Source organism: Sander vitreus, chromosome 17 (assembly GCF_031162955.1).
Source record: "Sander vitreus isolate 19-12246 chromosome 17, sanVit1, whole genome shotgun sequence".
Lineage (NCBI taxonomy): Eukaryota > Metazoa > Chordata > Actinopteri > Perciformes > Percidae > Sander > Sander vitreus.
Window position 1 is genome coordinate 17,793,251 of NC_135871.1, and position 18,742 is coordinate 17,811,992.

General features: G+C 41.7%; 1 protein-coding gene across 12 annotated transcripts in view; it reads left to right on the forward strand.

Annotated features, from left to right (window-relative positions):
• Positions 1–16,465, forward strand: part of zmiz1a (zinc finger, MIZ-type containing 1a) — a 108,693-nt gene extending 92,228 nt beyond the window's left edge. For 11 of the 12 annotated variants that reach the window (XM_078272416.1, XM_078272419.1, XM_078272417.1 and 8 more), the window contains 18 exons: positions 5,149–5,284; positions 7,206–7,320; positions 7,468–7,688; positions 7,788–7,989; positions 8,150–8,431; positions 9,185–9,364; positions 9,593–9,661; positions 9,762–9,927; positions 10,052–10,193; positions 10,479–10,689; positions 10,832–10,937; positions 11,103–11,263; positions 11,372–11,439; positions 11,534–11,602; positions 11,698–11,969; positions 12,302–12,483; positions 13,021–13,299; positions 13,555–16,465. In XM_078272416.1, the coding sequence (XP_078128542.1) occupies positions 5,149–5,284; positions 7,206–7,320; positions 7,468–7,688; positions 7,788–7,989; positions 8,150–8,431; positions 9,185–9,364; positions 9,593–9,661; positions 9,762–9,927; positions 10,052–10,193; positions 10,479–10,689; positions 10,832–10,937; positions 11,103–11,263; positions 11,372–11,439; positions 11,534–11,602; positions 11,698–11,969; positions 12,302–12,483; positions 13,021–13,299; positions 13,555–13,662 (2,969 nt within the window). In that variant the 3' untranslated portion in view covers positions 13,663–16,465. The remainder of the gene's footprint in view (positions 1–5,148; positions 5,285–7,205; positions 7,321–7,467; positions 7,689–7,787; positions 7,990–8,149; positions 8,432–9,184; positions 9,365–9,592; positions 9,662–9,761; positions 9,928–10,051; positions 10,194–10,478; positions 10,690–10,831; positions 10,938–11,102; positions 11,264–11,371; positions 11,440–11,533; positions 11,603–11,697; positions 11,970–12,301; positions 12,484–13,020; positions 13,300–13,554) is intronic. The other variant, XM_078272422.1, reaches the window with a different exon arrangement.
• The last annotated feature ends 2,277 nt before the right edge of the window (positions 16,466–18,742 follow it).

The window sequence follows — 18,742 nt, forward strand, 5'->3', positions numbered from 1 at the left end:
TGAGGTGAGAATGAGCCAGGGTTTCTGCTATCAGTCAGCCATACACCATTAAATACAACCTGAGTGAGGAGGGCCCACATGTCTCTGGGCATTACTCAATTAAAAGCCGCAGCTTCTAAGAAATGGAGCTGTTTGGAGAGGGTCGGCATGTGTTCTGCTCTCTCTTATGGTAGAGGACGGAACAGACCACTTGTAGGGAGAGGTCTCTGTGTCAAGGCCCATTACAGAGAATCCAATGAAAACACCTCAACAACACAGCAGCTTCAGTGTCACTGCAGTCTGTAGACATCAGTCACCCAGAGCAGTAGCTCTGTTTATATCCATGTACAGTCAGGTCCATAAATATTGGGACATCGACACAATTCTAATCTTTTTTGGCTCTATACACCACCACAATGGAGTTGAAATGAAACAAACAAGATGTGCTTTAACTGCAGACTTTCAGCTTTAATTTGAGGGTATTTACATCCAAATCAGGTGAACGGTGTAGGAATTACAACAGTTTGTATATGTGCCTCCCACTTTTTAAGGGACCAAAAGTAATGGGACAATTGGTTGCTCAGCTGTTCCATGGCCAGGTGTGTGTTATTCCCTCATTATCACATTTACAAGGAGCAGATAAAAGGTCCAGAGTTCATTTCAAGTGTGCTATTTACATTTGGAATCTGTTGCTGTCAACTCTCAATATGAGATCCAAAGAGCTGTCACTATCAGTAAAGCAAGCCATCATTAGGCTGAAAAATCTAAACAAACCCATCAGAGAGATAGCAAAAACATTAGGTGTGGCCAAATCAACTGTTTGGAACATTCTTAAAAAGAAAGAACGCACCGCGAGCTCAGCAACACCAAAAGACCCGGAAGACCACGGGAAACAACTGTGGTGGATGACCGAAGAATACTTTCCCTGGTGAAGAAAACACCCTTCACAACAGTTGGCCAGATCAAGAACACTCTCCAGGAGGTAGGTGTATGTGTGTCAAAGTCAACAATCAAGAGAAGACTTCACCAGAGTGAATACAGAGGGTTCACTACAAGATGTAAACCATTGGTGAGCCTCAAAAACAGGAAGGCCGGATTAGAGTTTGCCAAACAACATCTAAAAAGCCTTCACATTTCTGGAACAACATCCTATGGACAGATGAGACAAAGATCAACTTGTACCAGAGTGATGGGAAGAGAAGAGTATGGAGAAGGAAAGGAACTGCTCATGATCCAAAGCATACCACCTCATCAGTGAAGTATGGTGGTGGTAGTGTCATGGTGTGGGCATGTATGGCTGCCAATGGAACTGGTTCTCTTGTATTTATTGATGATGTGACTGCTGACAAAAGCAGCAGGATGAATTCTGAAGTGTTTCGGGCAATATTATCTGCTCATATTCAGCCACATGCTTCAGAACTCATTGGACGGCGCTTCACAGTGCAGATGGACAATGACCCGAAGCATACTGCGAAAGCAACCAAAGAGTTTTTTTAAGGGAAAGAAGTGGAATGTTATGCAATGGCCAAGTCAATCACCTGACCTGAATCCGATTGAGCATGCATTTCACTTGCTGAAGACAAAACTGAAGGGAAAATGCCCCAAGAACAAGCAGGAACTGAAGACAGTTGCAGTAGATGCCTGGCAGAGCATCACCAGGGATGAAACCCAGCGTCTGGTGATGTCTATGCTCCAGACTTCAGGCTGTAATTGAATGCAAAGGATTTGCAACCAAGTATTAAAAAGTGAAAGTTTGATTTATGATTGTTAATCTGTCCCATTACTTTTGGTCCCTTAAAAAGTGGGAGGCACATATACAAACTGTTGTAATTCCTACACCGTTCACCTGATTTGGATGTAAATACCCTCAAATTAAAGCTGAAAGTCTGCAGTTAAAGCACATCTTGTTTGTTTCATTTCAACTCCATTGTGGTGGTGTATAGAGCCAAAAAGATTAGAATTGTGTCGATGTCCCAATATTTATGGACCTGACTGTATTTAAATGAAAAGGTTTGACTTCTTGCACAGTCATGAGTGCATTTTGATGTCTCTGCTTGCAGTTTGAAGGTATGAATGATGAGATTAGCTAAAATAAACGCAATTACCGGATTCTTTTGGGATCAGCAGCAGCTTCTCGCCAAAGGCAGGGAAATACACCTTTAAACCTTTCCACAGAGGGATGGCATGTCTAAGTAAACTATGATGTAATTCCCAATGATTAAATAAACACAAATGTTTTGACTAACAAAGAAAAAACTACATACACAGTGACTGCTAACCAACTCCTCTTTACAGGCTCCTGCAGTTGTTTCAAACTATATTGTTGGGATTTTAACAACTCCAAACCCTCAGTGCTGGAGAAGGTTCCTTCAGGCAACACTGCCACATGCTCCAATAAGCCTAATGTTTCATACTGTAGCTACAATCTCTCAGCTTTTTTTTACCCAACTGTAAACTGTCGTGTCAACACTTTACCAAGTACTGTAGCACTGGCGTTCTGCAGAGCTGCTACTTGATCATCTGGATATCCAGTGTTTGGACAAAGCTTGGCTAAACTCACTGTTTAACATTCAAGCTGCATACAGACACATAAGAAAAACTGATACCGTTTCCCCAAAACCGAGCAATCTCTTTGATCTGGTACTATTTCATGATGTTTTAAATCAATCTTGTAGTAAAAACTCTCAGGATTTGGTTCAGAATGATTCGACTTAGCATCGTGTAACTCTTCAGTTCATCTACCTTTTTTACATTCTGCATAGTTTAAATTACATACATACATTTTTCTGACTGCGTAGAGGTGAGTGAATAAGGTTTTAACAAAGAGCCTTTAAGCTGTTGACCTTGGCTCCTAGCAGTTTGAGCCTTCAGCAGAAAGTGTGTGATTTAAGTACAAGGCTTTAGTGTAAATGAAATAGGAATAAATGGAAAGATGAAATAGAAGAAACAAGAGAGGTGTAACGAGACAGAGACCTTGCTCTATAGTCTCCTTTGTTCGGATCGTCTGTGCTCTTGGCGTCTGCTCCTCTTGATCTCTGTTAGCGAAGTTAACAGAACATCTTAATTAATAATAGTGTAGACAGGGTGCCTGGGTAGCTGACCTGGTAGAGCACGTTCCCATATATAGAGGTTTACTCGTCGACGCGGCGACCACGGATTCGACTCCGACATGCGGCCCTTTGCTGCATGTCATTCCCACCCTCTCCCCTTTCATGTCTTCATCTGTCCTATAAAAATAAAGGCCTAAAATATCCAAAAAAATAATAATAGTGTAGACAGATGCATCACAATAGAACTTTTCAACAAAAAATGTAAAAAAAAATATATATATATATATATATATATATTGACAGAGGAATGTAGGTGTGTACAGTGTGTGAGAAATTCCGAGTAAAGAGGTGAAGTGAGAGAAGTATGGTAGCATAGTTGCGTGCGTGTGATGGTGTTGGCAGGGGGTTTTAACACAGGGGACTGAGGTCATGTACACTGTACTACGCTTGCTAAATATACACGTTGCCCAGAGCGGACCCTCACTCTATTATGAATGACTTCTGGCCTTGGCAGCTTGTTAGATTTGGTGGCTCATAGCCACACTGATATGATAATATCCCCCTCCCCACCCCACCCCACTCTCTCTATTCTCCTTTGCCTCTCTCTCTCTCTCTCTCTCTCTCTCTCTCTCTCTCTCTCTCTCTCAGCGACTCCATCACTTGTGCTTGGAGCTGATCTTTAGGTCTAAATGGTGGGTTGCCAGTTTAAGAGACAGTCCCCTCTGTGCAGAGGTGGTGATTTAGTGGGGAGATAAGCTCTCCGTAATGGCAGGGTGGAATAATTCCTCTTTAACTAGGAGGCTTGGCTCTCTCCACCCTCCAGAAGAAAATGTTACTGGTCCTCTGCTTTGTTCTTCATTCCTTTCCTCTCTTTTCTTCCTTCTCTCTCTCTTCTCCTTTTTTTTTGTTTGTCTTTAAGTAGCAACTTGTCAAAACAGATATAAATCATTCAGAAAACATGATGCATTGTTAGCTCAAGCAGTTTAGACTTAGTGCATCATAATGCACAGGTTACAGATAGCACAACTCACTCACTAACAGGGTTTCAATTTCAAAATCACAAACAGACATTTGTTGTTTGTGGCCTTGTAAATCCTCACAATGTAATGCCAATTTCAATGTTACAGACTGTTTATCAGGCCACAAAGATTTTCAAAAACTCTGCATCTCAAAACCCCAAACCTAGCAAAGTCACTTCCAGAAAGCTTGTGTATCTGGGTCTACAAGCTAAAAATAGCATCTTTAATTATTTAATTAAGCAGTGAAGTGAACACCCTGTTACCTTTCTTTTGTTTGTTTGTTTGAGACGACTTTCTACAATCAAGAGGCAGTGTGTTTAAAGAAACCAAGCGACTGATCGATTCAAGATGAAAAATTGATTGGCATTGAGGAAAAAAATAATTAGAATTGGCTTATCATTGACACAATAAGAAGAAAAAAATCTCTTGTCTTCATAAAGAGGATGACAATGCTGCACGGTTTGATAAGTCCTTAGATATATGAGAGGACATGGAAAGTGTGGAGAAGAATGAAGTGGAGGAAGTGGAGGAGAGAGAAGATAGCACAGTTTCTTACTTCCTACATAGATCTTATCTGCAACCCCAATCACTCTGTCTCTGTCTGCCTCTCATGCTCCAATTCAGCCTCTCTCTTTCTGTGGCAGAAAAACTGGGAGGTCCTTTGTGCTGTAGAGAGATTTCAGTTTACATTACACTGCAGGTAGAGATGATGTGATGTAACTGTTGTGAAATCCACACAGGCAACTAATCATCGTAGGTTTATTGAGTTAGGCTGCCCCCTGGAGGCTTTAGCAATAATGTCAGGCTGGATGGCTATGGACGCGAGCATACGATTCAGTACACTGCTGAGAGACCTGACAGAGCTCTTCATTTGAGGTTGACATTTAAAAGTGTAAAGATCAAAACAAGAAACTCCAGTTGTTTTGTATGTGATCATTCACACATAGAACCTTAAACATTCACTCAACGCCCCATGAATACACAGTGCAGACCCATGTTCATGCAGGCAAGTGTGTGTGTGTGTGTGTGTGTGTGTGTATCTGGGCTGAGTGGAGACTAACGCATGTGCATATGTGTGTGTCTGTCTGTTTCCCTTGCAGCCCTGCTGTCGTCGTGGTGCGAGGAGCTGGGTCGTCTCCTCCTGCTGCGTCACCAGAAGAGCAGGCAGAACGAACCGCAGGGAAAAGTCCCCATGCAGCCCAGCATGAACAGCATGAAGCCCGGCCTCACACACAGGTCAGTGGGGAGTCTGCGAGACATCTTCTGTCAGATGAATAAAGACTGTGCTTATATGACAGTAAACCCAGATTCTCAATTCAGTTCAAGGTTACCGTTTTTCCATCTTACCAATGCAATGAAGCTTTTACCTGGGGTCGTAATGTATCCCAAAAAAGAGGAATATCAAGGGCAAAAAAACTGTACAGCATAAAATCAGAGAAGACAGCTGTGAATTGGCAGAAATGAGTCACTTGCTTTTGAATAAATTAGGTTAATACTGTGGTTTCTACCCATTTGCTTCTAGTTATTTCATATTGAATTTGATACACATCAGATACATCCCATACTTTTAATTATATTTTTATGAGTCCATTTTTTTTATTGATTGAATTTATATTGCACCCGTTGATACTTTAACTGATGCATGCCAGTTTGTGCCATCTGTCAGTTGCCTGTTACTGCAGGCAGTCATCTGAAAGAAGCCAACAGTGAGATAAACTCTCAGTCAGCCTGACTGAAGCCCTTTAATAGACGCAAGGCAAAATCACAGTGCTACAGACACTATTCCTTATTGTGAGGAATAACATTACACTGCAGGTGAATACAGAGGTTAACGCAACACAACATGCATACAATAACAGTCTCTAAAGACACAACAGATTTAGGTGGGGATGGTGTGGTGTCTGTGTACAGTAAACGGGTGCTGTGGGGAAGTGTGTGTGTAGGGAGATGGGAAGATGTAGGTGTCAGGGAAGATGTTGCGAAAGAAAGGGAAGAGAAATTTAAACAAATAGAGGAGAAAGAAGAGGAAAATATATGTCTGCATGCATTATGTTCGCGGAGCTTTTTTTGTTGGGGGGGGCATTTTAGGCCTTTATTTCCATAGGAGAGATGAAGACATGAAAGGGGAGAGAGAGGGGTAACGACATGCAGCAAAGGGCCGCAGGTCGGAGCCGAACCCGCGGCCGCTGCGTCGAGGAGTAAACCTCTACAAATGTGCGCCCGCTCCACCAACTGAGCTAACCCGGCCACCGCGGAGCTTTTTTTAATGTAGCCTTTGATGCCCCATTTCTCTGATTTCTTTCATGATAAATTCTCCCAAATTGTACAAAACTAATTTATTAAAACTAACCAAGGTTCACTTTAGTATCTTTAAGAGACAGGATGCAATAGTGAGATTTACTTCATTAAGGTATAATCTTGAATTGCTTATGTAAGACACACAGGTGATTTGGGGTGGAGGCACAAACCGGCAGGGAACAGAGCTGTTTAGTAATGTTTTTGGAAAACATTGTGTGCTTATGCCTCTCTCTCTCTAGAAGAAGAAGAAGAAGAAGAAGAAAGCCCGGAGTTAGCCAAGAGTCCTGTTAGCCTCTGCTGAGGATCTTGGGATAATGTTGTTCCTTTATGAGGAAATATTGAACAAGTCGTCCATTCCAAGAGCTAACCTCTGAGCGAAAACAAGCTGCTCACCAAAAACAGCAGTCCCTTCCCACTCCACTGGCTACTTGCCTCTCCCCATGAGGATTTAGCTTGTTTATTATATGTAACATACTGTCATATTTGTTCTAAATCTGAATGTTAAACATTCTCTCGTACGCTCCCTATCCATATCCAAAGATTTTTCAACAACTCAAAGAAATAATTTAATTAAATTTAGTTTATTTTTTTATTTTTTTTCACTGCTGTGTGTGTGGGTCCTGGTCCTCATCAGCTCATTTGGAGCAGCCATTAGCAGAGATCCTGGCTGAAAACGTGTTTTGAAATTGTACGCCAGACATTTTGAAATTGCCTCACATTTTGGCAAGAAGAATTCCCAAATTATTCACATTTCTGGACGGATATGCAACTCTGTTGGTTTTCTATTGGCTCTTTTCTTGGCCGATCGAAACTTCAAGTGACATCAGGCACATGTTTGTGTTTTTGATCTACTTTCCAGTGATGGATCCTTTCCCTACGACTCTGTCCCCTGGCAACAAAACTCCAACCAGCCCCCTGGGTCATTGTCTGTGGTTACAACAGTGTGGGGTGTGACCAATACGTCACAGAGTCAGGTATGTCCATGCATGAACAATATCCAGTCTGTAATTATATAAGTTCTGACACACAATCAATGCTTGACTCAGACGGTTTGTCTGCTTTGTTTGTTTTTTTTTACAAACCTAATGGATATTTCATCGTTCTGTATTTGTTAAATCCAGGTGCTGGGTAACCCAATGGTGAATAGCAATAACCCCATGAATCCTGGCGGTAACCCTATGGGATCGGGTCTGTCTGCCAGTGCAGCAGGGCTCAACTCACCCCAGTTCAATGCTCAGCAGCAACAGTTTCCAAACAAAGGAGGCTCCAACCAACCGTACGTGCAGCAGGGAGTGTACGGCAGGCCTGGCTACCCTGGAGGTCCTGGGGGATACAGCGGGAGGTAAGAGACTGGATATGACTATCTTTGAAAAAAAAAGAATCAAGCAATACAATTTACCATAATGAATAAAACATGCGTTCTGTGTTTTTTTGTTTACAGTTATTCTGGAGGCCCAAACCCTTCTCAAGGAGGTATGGGATTAACCTCCCACACACGTCCTCCAGGTGACTTCACTCAGCCAGCCGCCGCTGCTGCAGCTGCTGCTGTTGCTGCCGCTGCTGCTACGGCAACGGCCACAGCAACGGCCACGGTGGCAGCTCTGCAGGAAACCCAGAATAAAGATATGAACCAGTATGGACAGGTATAGTACAGCACACACTTGCTAACAGATGTTTACAGCTGTAACCACCAAATAGGCTGTAATATACAAATACAGTATACACAGAAAACTATTATCCAACCACCTGCTGGAGACCCGAAATAATCACATTAAACACTGAAACCTTCTGTTTTGCTTCCAGATGTGTTCTTCGTTCCAAATGGGCCCTGCACAGGCCTACAATAGCCAGTTCATGAACCAGCCAGGCCCACGAGGGCCCCCTGGAGGTATGAATCCAGCCAGCATGGGATCAGCCATGAACAACCCCAATATGAGTGGGCCTCCCATGGGCATGAACCAGCCTCGAACCCCAGGCATGGTGCCTTTTGGAGCTCATGGCCAAAGGATGCCTCAGCAAGGGTATCCCGGAGGACCTCGACAGGGCATGCCCATGCAGGGGATAAAGAGGCCATATCCTGGGGAGGTGAGTGGAAAGAGCTGATGATTAAAACAATCTGGACATTGTGGGCTCTATTTTGGGGCAGGCTCAAAGCCAACACTTGGGCAAACACATTTTCACAAGTTTGCATGTTTGGTAATTTCCTGGCACAATACAAACAGGACAAAAATCTCTAAACCATATTTAGCATTTGGTACGATATGAGTAATATTACATTTGTTCCCATTGGATAAATGGGAACAAACTCCTATTTTTCAAATAGACTAATTGTCTAATAAATTGTAATGTTTTAAAGGCATAAATATGCAAAGGAGGAGAAGAACAACTGAGTTTAAATGTTTTGTTAATTAGCCTGTATTAAATACAGTAAATAACCAGCCGCACCAACATACTTAGCTGCCTGTTCATTCTACCATTGACAGTATACTGTATTTGAGATGTTGTGTATTTTTTGAATTGGAACTTCATTTCATGTGCTTCATGGAGAACTCTCCCTCCATTTCACCTGTCGTTGCTATTAAAGGGTATGAGAGGAGCTCATGTGATTGGTCATTACTGACGCTTCACCTGCTGATTCTGTATTCATCCTACTAATAATGTATTCAGCTATTGTTCCACATTGTGTGGAGCTGTGGCTGGTTTGCGCATGGTTTGCACCAACCCATTTGTGTTTGTGCCTGGACATTTTGCTTGTATTTTGCATTTGCGCCCTATTTCAGGAAATGAAAACCCTAAAACATCTGTCCAATGTATTTTCCTTTAACTTTCTTTGTCCAGGCAAGTTACGGGGGTCAGCAGTACGGGCCGAACAGTCAGTTCCCACCACATCAGGGGCAGTATCCCACATCAAACACCTCCAGGCCGCTGCCATCTCCTAACTACCTCGGCCAGAGGATGCCAGGGCAGCAGGGCCAAGGACAGTACCCACCTGGCATGCCCATGGGCCAGTACTACAAGGTCTGTTGCGACACACCATTCATCATCTATCCATTTTCTACAACAACTTACTCCTACTCAGGGTCAGAAGGGGGCTGGAGCCCAGCATGCACTGTGCAAAAGGCAGGGACAAACAGATCACTTGTCATATTTATAGCACATATTTTTGAACTAACTACTGTACATGGTGTATGCCTAGTGTAATAAGGAAGAATATCAAAATATTATTGCTCTTTGTTTCCTCTACAGCAAGAGCCCTTCAATGGTCAGAGCACCAACTTCTCTGGCGGCGGATACTCCTACGGCCAAGGAAATGGGGTATGTTTCAGTAAGATCATTGTGCTAAATCTGACCCAGTCATGTAAGTGAGATTAGTTACACAGATGTTTTCATTATTGCACTTTCCTACCTTTTACAGCCCTCGAGGCCCGTTAACTACCCCCACTCTCCGGTCCCTGGAAACCCCACACCCCCTATGACCCCAGGAAGTAGTATTCCTCCGTACCTGTCGCCAAACCAGGATGTGAAGCCCCCGTTTCCACCTGACATGAAACCAAATATGACAGCACTTCCGCCCCCTCCAAGTGAGTACTGCAGCAGTTCTTAAACAAGTGGTTGCTTTTATCCTTGTGCTCTTTTATTTCATCTGGCGTATTGTGCGACTTGGGTTAAAAGTTAACCCCCCTGTTTTTTTTTTCCCTCTCCCAGCTAACCCCAATGAGGAGCTGCGGCTGACGTTCCCAGTCAGGGATGGAGTGGTGCTGGAGCCGTTCCGCTTGGAGCACAACCTGGCTGTCAGTAACCACGTCTTCCACCTTCGACCCTCCGTCCACCAGACCCTCATGTGGAGGTAGGAACATCGCACAAGCCTGTGGAGAGAGAACTACTCTGACTGGATATTAGGGATATGTTTTTTTTTAATGGCATCATTTCATGTAAACCATTAAAAATACTTATTAAATCACACATCTTTAGGATTCACAATACACAACCCTGTCACATACTATAACTTACTCTATTACAGTGAAAGGTTGAGATTGTTTTATGCTCACAGACACACAGAGTCTGTTCTTGTCCTTTGTTTTTCTAAATATTATCGCTAAGCGCTGATTCTCTGGTCCTATTACTGCTATAGGTCTGATCTGGAGCTCCAGTTTAAGTGCTACCACCATGAAGACAGGCAGATGAACACCAACTGGCCCGCCTCCGTCCAGGTCAGCGTCAACGCCACGCCCCTCACCATCGAGAGGGGAGACAACAAAACCTCCCACAAACCCCTGCACCTGAAGCACGTATGCCAACCTGGAAGAAACACCATCCAGATTACTGTCACCGCCTGCTGTTGTGTGAGTACACACTATCAGGACAATGTGTAACTACTACCAGTATTTTAGCAGAAATTGTATTCTTTCATTCAACATGATTTTTATACCGATAATTTAACTTTGGATTTTCTGTTCATTTTCATGTTCTTGTGTTGCTTTGCAGTCCCACCTGTTTGTGCTGCAGCTGGTCCACAGGCCATCTGTGCGATCCGTCCTACAGGGGCTCCTGAAGAAAAGACTCCTTCCTGCAGAACACTGCATCACCAAGGGTACGGCTCATTTTGTCTCTTAGTGTAGTTAATATGCTTAAGTGCATCTTAATTACACAAGCTTGCACCTGTTTCTCTTTATGGTGTGCTTTAAATAGGTTTTGAAGTACACCTGTAACTGTTTACAAAGTAATACCTTCCATCTGAAACGCTTTCTCTTTTCAGTTAAGAGGAACTTCAGCAGCGTTGCGGCCTCGGCAGGCAGCACTACCCTTAACGGGGAGGACGGTGTGGAGCAGACGGCCATTAAAGTGTCACTGAAATGTCCCATAACCTTCAGACGCATCCAGCTACCTGCACGAGGGCATGACTGCAAACATGTCCAGGTTTGTTCAGATTTGAGGAGGCGTTCAGAATTAAATGCTCATGTAAAGTTTTGTCACATGTCACTCTGAATTAGAGAAGATTATTCTGATGAGCGTTGTTCTCCACAGTGCTTTGATCTGGAGTCCTACTTGCAGCTCAACTGTGAGAGGGGGACATGGAGGTGTCCTGTGTGCAAGTAAGTGAAACGCTGTTCTTTGAAGTAAAGGATGAGATTAGTAACAGTGACTGCCTCTAATGGATTATATCTAATGTTTTTTTACTCCTTTCAGTAAAACAGCATTATTAGAAGGTCTGGAGGTGGACCAGTACATGTGGGGAATCCTCAATGCCATCCAAAAGTATGTTTCTTCTCTTTCTTCTGCTAAATCCACCCCTAACTTTGAATCCATTGTTTCAGAATTAAACAAACACTTTCTACTTTTTTCTGTAATAGTTCAGAGTTTGAGGAGGTCACTATAGACCCTACGTGTAGCTGGCGACCTGTTCCCATTAAGTCTGAGCTACACATCAAAGAGGACCCTGATGGACCACTTGCCAAGCGCTTTAAGACCATGAGCCCCAGTCAGATGACCATGCCCAATGTGATGGAGATGATCGCTCAGCTAGGGCCTGGCCCTGGACCTGGCCCTATACTTGGTTCCAGCCCTTACCCCCCACACCCTAGTCAACATCCTGGTGGCAACGGGGGAGATTACCCTGGAGCAGGTAAAGAAAAGCAGCCAGGATCCGACTGCGTAGATAAACAACAGGATAGTCAGCACATTTGGTAGAAAAGTGAGCTGTTTTGCACTTTATAGCAGGAACTACTGATGTGTCTCCAGTGCGTTAAACCAAGAAACAGCCCCAAGGAGAGTTTTGTGCTGAACCTGTTTTTAAAATATTGTAAGCCCGTTGCACTGATAAATGTTTCATAACAGTGAAAAAGTGGAACGTGTGTATCCCTTTATGTAACCACTTTAAAAAGATAACTTATTTGCAACAGTAAGGATTCATCAGACAAGTCAGCAAGTCCCAAAAGTGTTTTTTTGTTCTTCAAGGCAACAGTTACCACAGCCAAGGGAACTTTGACTTCCCTCACGGGAACTCCTCTGGGGGTGGAGTTGGAGGAGGCCCCCCTATGAATGACTTCATCCATGGCCCCCAGCTCTCCCATCCCCCAGATGGTCCTGGTGGTCTCCTCTCCCAGGACAAGCCCCTTAACCACGGCATGAATGATGCAGTAAGTAGGGTCGACTTCCAGGGCTACTTGCTCTTCCATTTGATTATACCAATAAAGTGTGTTTATGGCAACAGTATATCACTATACAATCTAGTTGTCTTAGGTTAGGATTATGTTTGGTAAGAAGGTTAGGTTTTCTGTCTCTTATTTATCTACTGCTAAATTATTTTGTCCTGTAGCATAATTTGGTACCTTAATTTATTGACGAATATCTCCAGACGATGTGTGCCATACTGAAAAAAGAGGCTCAGATTTGTTATCTGAACAAGGTGCAGCCTGTGCCTCCGGCCAGCATGTGTGCTCAATCATGCTCACATGCTCATGTCGCCGTATAATGTTGCAGCTGTACATGTCTGCTGATCACAGCTTACATTTAGAAGGCCTGTTGCATATTATTCACGCTGGAACTCATTTCGCTTTTCCTCCTTTCTTCCCACGCATTCCCCCCCTCCCCTCCCCCTTAACACTCTCTGTGTCTTTCTCCTTATTTTTCACTCTCCATCTCTCTCGCTTTCTGTCTCCCTCTTGCACCCGCAGATGTCTCATCCCGATCAGTCCCATAATTCCATGCAGCACAGCTTGCATGCGTCTCCCCACTCTGGCAGCCAATCAGGGCCACCCTTACATCACAGTGGCCAGTCAGGGCAGCCCTTGCATCACAGTGGCCAACCATCGCAGCCGCCTCGCCAGTCGCACCCTCAGCCTCAGCCGCAGCCTGGGCAGAACAGTCACCCCCACAGCGATCTGAACTTTAACCCTTCCTCAGATGGGCAGATGGGTCAGGGAGCCCAGGATATGCCTGAACCCTCCCTGGATGTAAGTGTGCCCACTCTGGGCACCCTAAGCTATCTGTTAACAGCTAACATTGTCTGCTACAGCTGCTCTCATTTCTTTGCTGTGTGCTCTGTTTGTGTTTGACTCTCAAAGTGCTTTTTTTATGCCTGTTGGTGTGTACACTGCCTTCAACAGACACACAGCATGATTCAAAGTCGTCCAGCGTCAGAAAGATAAATACGTTTTCAGGTTATTTAGCCTTGTCACTCATTGTCTCTTTCTGCCTTTTATCCACAGCTGCTTCCAGAGCTGGCCAACCCAGATGAGTTACTATCTTACCTGGACCCTCCCGACCTTCCCGCCAACAGCAACGACGACCTTCTCTCCCTCTTCGAGAACAACTAGTCCTTCACCTCCCCTAGAAACCCTCCTGCACCTACAGGAGTCGTGATGTGTTTGACTGTCCGTCCACAGACACCTCACCGACCTCCTAAAGATACTTCAAGCAGCTTCCTATGCTCACGCACGCACACACGTACACAGTTTTATCAACAGATAATGTGTGGCATAGGAGCCGGCTGAAAAGAGACGCCTGTTTGGGAACTCCAAGGGAGAGTGCAGGATCGCGACTTATACCCGCACTCCCTTTTTTTCCTCGTGTAAAGATTCCACGCACCAGTTCCTCCGCCTCTGACTCGAAACACACCATTTACAGCCATGTTGGCGGGCACTAAAGTGATATTATATATATATACATATATGATATTTGTGACTTTTTAACTGAAAACTGTGCAGCTATAATCATCATGTGTAAACAACACAGAGGAGACAGGAGCCTTTGTGGGCTCCAGGAAAAGTGTTGTAGCTTTGTTTTTGTTTTTTTATTATAATTTTCCTTTTGTGAAAAAAAACATTGTCTTGTAAGAGTGTTTTATCCTGTATGAAATGTGTTCTTCCAAAACCTTGGCACATGCCATGCCCTTTGACCCCCAGACTTGTGTGTGTGTGTGTGTGTGTGTGTGTGTGTGTGTGTGTGTGTGTGTGTGTGTGTGTGTGTGTGTGTGTGTGACCGTTGAATAACTGGAACTCATTAAAATCAGAGCACTGAAAGGACGAGCTAAAATGTCCTTGAGTGTCAACAGAGGAAATGAGCACACATTGTGCAATGTAGTGTGTGTGTGTGTGTGTGTGTGTGTGTCCGTGTGTGTCCGTGTGTGTATATACGTATGTGTGGGTATGTTTACTTGTCCTATTCTGTTTGCCTGCGAGCGTATGTGAAAGACAGCGGGGAGAGAATGTTTGAGACAGAAGAGGGAAGAAAAATATTGAATGAAAGACAGATAAAACAATCCACTCTAAGAGCTGTCTCACTACTTTTTCTCCACCCAGTTTGCAGTCATTCTTGTGTATTTATTTTAATGTTTTGCTCTTCCTCATCAAATTCAGCACCATTTTGTTCACAAGTGCATGTGTGCCAATAGCTCCAGTTGTCTTTGCCCAGCCTAAACGTGCTTGATCAAATACTTTTCTCTCTTGTCTTTATATTTATTATTTTATTTCATCAGTTTTTTTTTTAATTGTCGTCCTTTTTTATGTGATTTGTCTTTGTCCCACATTGAAATTAATCAGATACACATCACCAAAGTTGTCCCATGTTTTTTTGTAAGGGGTTGGGCCTGGATATCATGTCAGTGCAAAAAGCAGGATTTTAACATCCTACAGATATCTACAGAAGTTTTTAAATCACTGTGTTTTATAGAAACGTCAGTGTGATTGTTCTGATCTTTCCTTTTGTCGTTTTGTTACTGTTGAACTGCAACTTTTTGGGAAAAACATCCTGCATGATCCAACAGTGTTTCCAGAGCTGTTGTATATACCCTTTGTGAATACTTTGTGACTGTACAGTACTGTACCTATCTATTACTGGCAACTACATGGTACTGTATGTCTGTCAAGGACTACACACACTCACACACACAAACACACACATAATCCCTTATAACCAGTCCAATATTGTAATTGATCCAAATGCAATCTCACTGGTCTTGTAATGAGTTCCTCTGTATTGTTTTATATATATATATATATATATATATATATATATATATATATATATATATATATACACAATGCATCATTGAAAAGGAATATTCAAATTGCTCAGCAGTTGTTTTAATTTTTTATGTGATATAATAATTGGTCAGCTTTAAATTAATTCTCTGTCTAAAATATTTTAATGTAGCTTAGAGGTCCAAATTTCTCCAAAAAGGCTTTGTTTAACATCATTGGAAAAAGTGACCTCGTCCTTCTTATCTAAAGTGAGAATGTGCAAAATGTCCTTTGGATTGTTTTGAGGCCTGATAATGAGCTTTTGATAACCATACCTAGCAAAAATGTTGGAATTGTGTATTTTCATCACATTTGATATTGTTTCAAGTTTTAAGTTATTATTTTTGTCCAGTGTTTTTAAGTATAATTTGGTTCACAAACTTGTATGCAGTACAGTCAGTTAATTTAAAATATACTGTATGTTGTTGCATAATGTTCCCCCATTTTAGATTTGTAATCCGTTTGAAGAACCAAATATGGCTTTACTGATCTTTGAAGTTGATCAAATCACCTGCATATAACACACTTGAAGGATCAGATGTTGTATGTGTTTGTTTATATGTTTGTTAAAGACAATGCACTGCCGCATTGGGATGTTTTATTTCCCTACACAGTGTGTAACTGTAACTGCAACCTTTCACAAAACTACGTCTAGTAATTTGAGCGACACAAATTGTACTGTCTGATTGCAGACATTGGAAATTAAGTTGAGGATTTAAAAGAGAATGCAATTAATATTGTAAAATGGGATTTGGAGGAGACCCACTCCTATTTGCATACAAGGGGAGGTTGGGGGTGGGGTTGGGGATGTGAGGGATATGTGTATATAATGTAAATGACAAATAGAGACACGTTAACAGAAATGTATTCATTTTCTCCAGGGGGAGTGTGCATAGTGTATTTAGAATTTGTAAAGCTTGCATCCTCCTGTCAGACGTTGAATTGGCTAAATGAGTCTGTGTTTGATTGTGTCTGTGCAGACCTCTCTAACCACGCCTGTTCATTTATGGAAGATACTTTATGTACCCCTCCACGTGGGGTTTCCAAGAAAAAAGAAATTTTTCCTTTGTGTAATATTAAACTTCTGTGTATTTCTCTATTACCTGTGTACTTTATAAAGGTGCTACAAAATTATTAAATCCTTTTGAGGTATAATTGGGACTTGGAGACATTGAGCTTTGAGTGGCTCTTAAGGATTGTTTCCAAATTTACAGTTTGTAATAATCTTTGTCAAATTTATAATTTTTACGCAGTTTGGCAAAATATGCTATAAAGGTACAATCTGAAGTGATTGATACAACAGGTGGCAGTTGTCTCTTTGGTTTCGTACATTCTATGTACATTCATTTCATATTCTAAACTGGTCAGAAAACATTGTGATTTTTAGTCTTGCAAATCTGTATGTAGTTAGATGACGTGACATCCTAATATTTATCTAATAAATATGTATTCAGATGAAACACAATTAATGGCCTTTTGCGTCTTTTGACATACAAAGTGCAATCAGCATATGTTAAACCATTACATACTCCACAAAAAAATAAAAAGGATCGTAATTTTGCGCAACACAATCCATAGAATACCTTTAGTACTAAACTATATATACATAAGATTTGCAATTACAGTAATTTAAAAATCATTACATGTTAATAGTGTTTTTTTCCAGGCTGGAATAGCAGAGAATGAGCAAAAGGCCATTTTTACTAAGGACATTTTGACATGTCACAGTAGAAAAAACACAGGTGTAAAGGATCAAATTAATTATGGCTGCTTCTGCATGCTGGCATCGTTAATTACTCATTAGTAACACCTGTGCTGTGTTCCTACTATAACAGGTCAAAATGTCTGCATGTGAAAAGGTCTATTTCACCACTTTAATAATTAGTTCATTCATAAGCTATTAGTAAAAAGGGCATTAGTGAATGCAGAAAAGCAACACATTACACTATGGCCTGAAATAAATACTGCAAGAAAGTAGACTGATTCAATTACTTTAGCAAATAATCAGCATATTTTTTCAGTTAACTAGTGAGTCACAGATTGGAGCTTTAAATAGCTGCTGTGGACAGTTATGTGATAGATCCACATAGCTGTAAGTGTTCCAGACAAACAAAATATAAGCTTATGTACTCTTATTTTATGGCTGAATCTGTTCAATGTACCTGAGATCACAATACTGTCACTAATGATGCTGATGATAAAGTTCCCTCTTCGTCAAAATATTTGAACACCTGATGGTGGTCAATAAGTAGGAGCATCAACTGCAAATACAGATATTTACGTTATCATTATACACTTCTTTGTGTTTTAGAAATATTTAAAAGAGTTATGCCTTTGCAGTTTTAAAGGCATAACCGTTCTCAAAACAAAATGTGTTTTTGGGAAAGCAACATCAAAGCGAAATTGGACTTTGTGAATATTATGAACTGATTTATAATTCTCATCATGCCCATATATAGTTTTATTTACAGCTTAACCACTTTACAGGGGAATAAAACAGTTGAAAAAACTTCAGACAAACCATTACCAACCCTGTATAACAGACATGAATGCAGGAAGGTTTAGCACAGTCCTTTTGGTCAAATGACTATTCAAATGGCATATGTCATCACAGTGAGTCATTTAAAGCAGGGAAACAGCAATGCAAATTTCACAAATGCAAAATTGATATTAGAATGGAAAACTTCCTTTTTTGGTACCCACTCCTTAAAATGTAAATATGACTGACGTAGACGAGCATTGTAAAATTTGCAAATGTTATCAGTCATCCCAAATAGAGTGCATGTATATACACCTGATTAAGGATGCCATACCCATCATCATTATATTTTTATTGTGGAAATATGTAAACCAGAGGTTTTCAAGGGGGGGTCCAAATGGTTTCAGGGGAGGCTCAGTGAATGGAAGTGAAAACATATTACATTTATCAAAAGAAGATCGCATACAATATAATAGCCGCAATTTGTGGGATTTGGTTAAGTATATAGTTCAGAGATACAGGAGTTTTGGGGAATTTACTGATTTTCCTACTTTCCCAGAGTCAGAAACCAATATATGCCTTAGGACAGACCTTTTTATGTTTTTTTGTATAGTCTGAAGTTATGTCAAACGGCAATATTAGGCTATCTTGGCTCAATTGTTGAATGTCTATGGGATCAAAATGCATAATCATGATCCCATAGGCATCCAGGAATTGAGCTCCCTTGTCCAAGCTTGTCTGTGGCCCACAGCTTCGAATACCCCTGATGTAAACCATTTATTACAAGTTAAATATTAATATGAATAAGATTATTTGCAGACAAAATATTTAAAAACAGAAATATTTGTTCAGCATTGCTTGGCATTCCTCAGTTGTCATGAAGATGGTTTGGTTTTA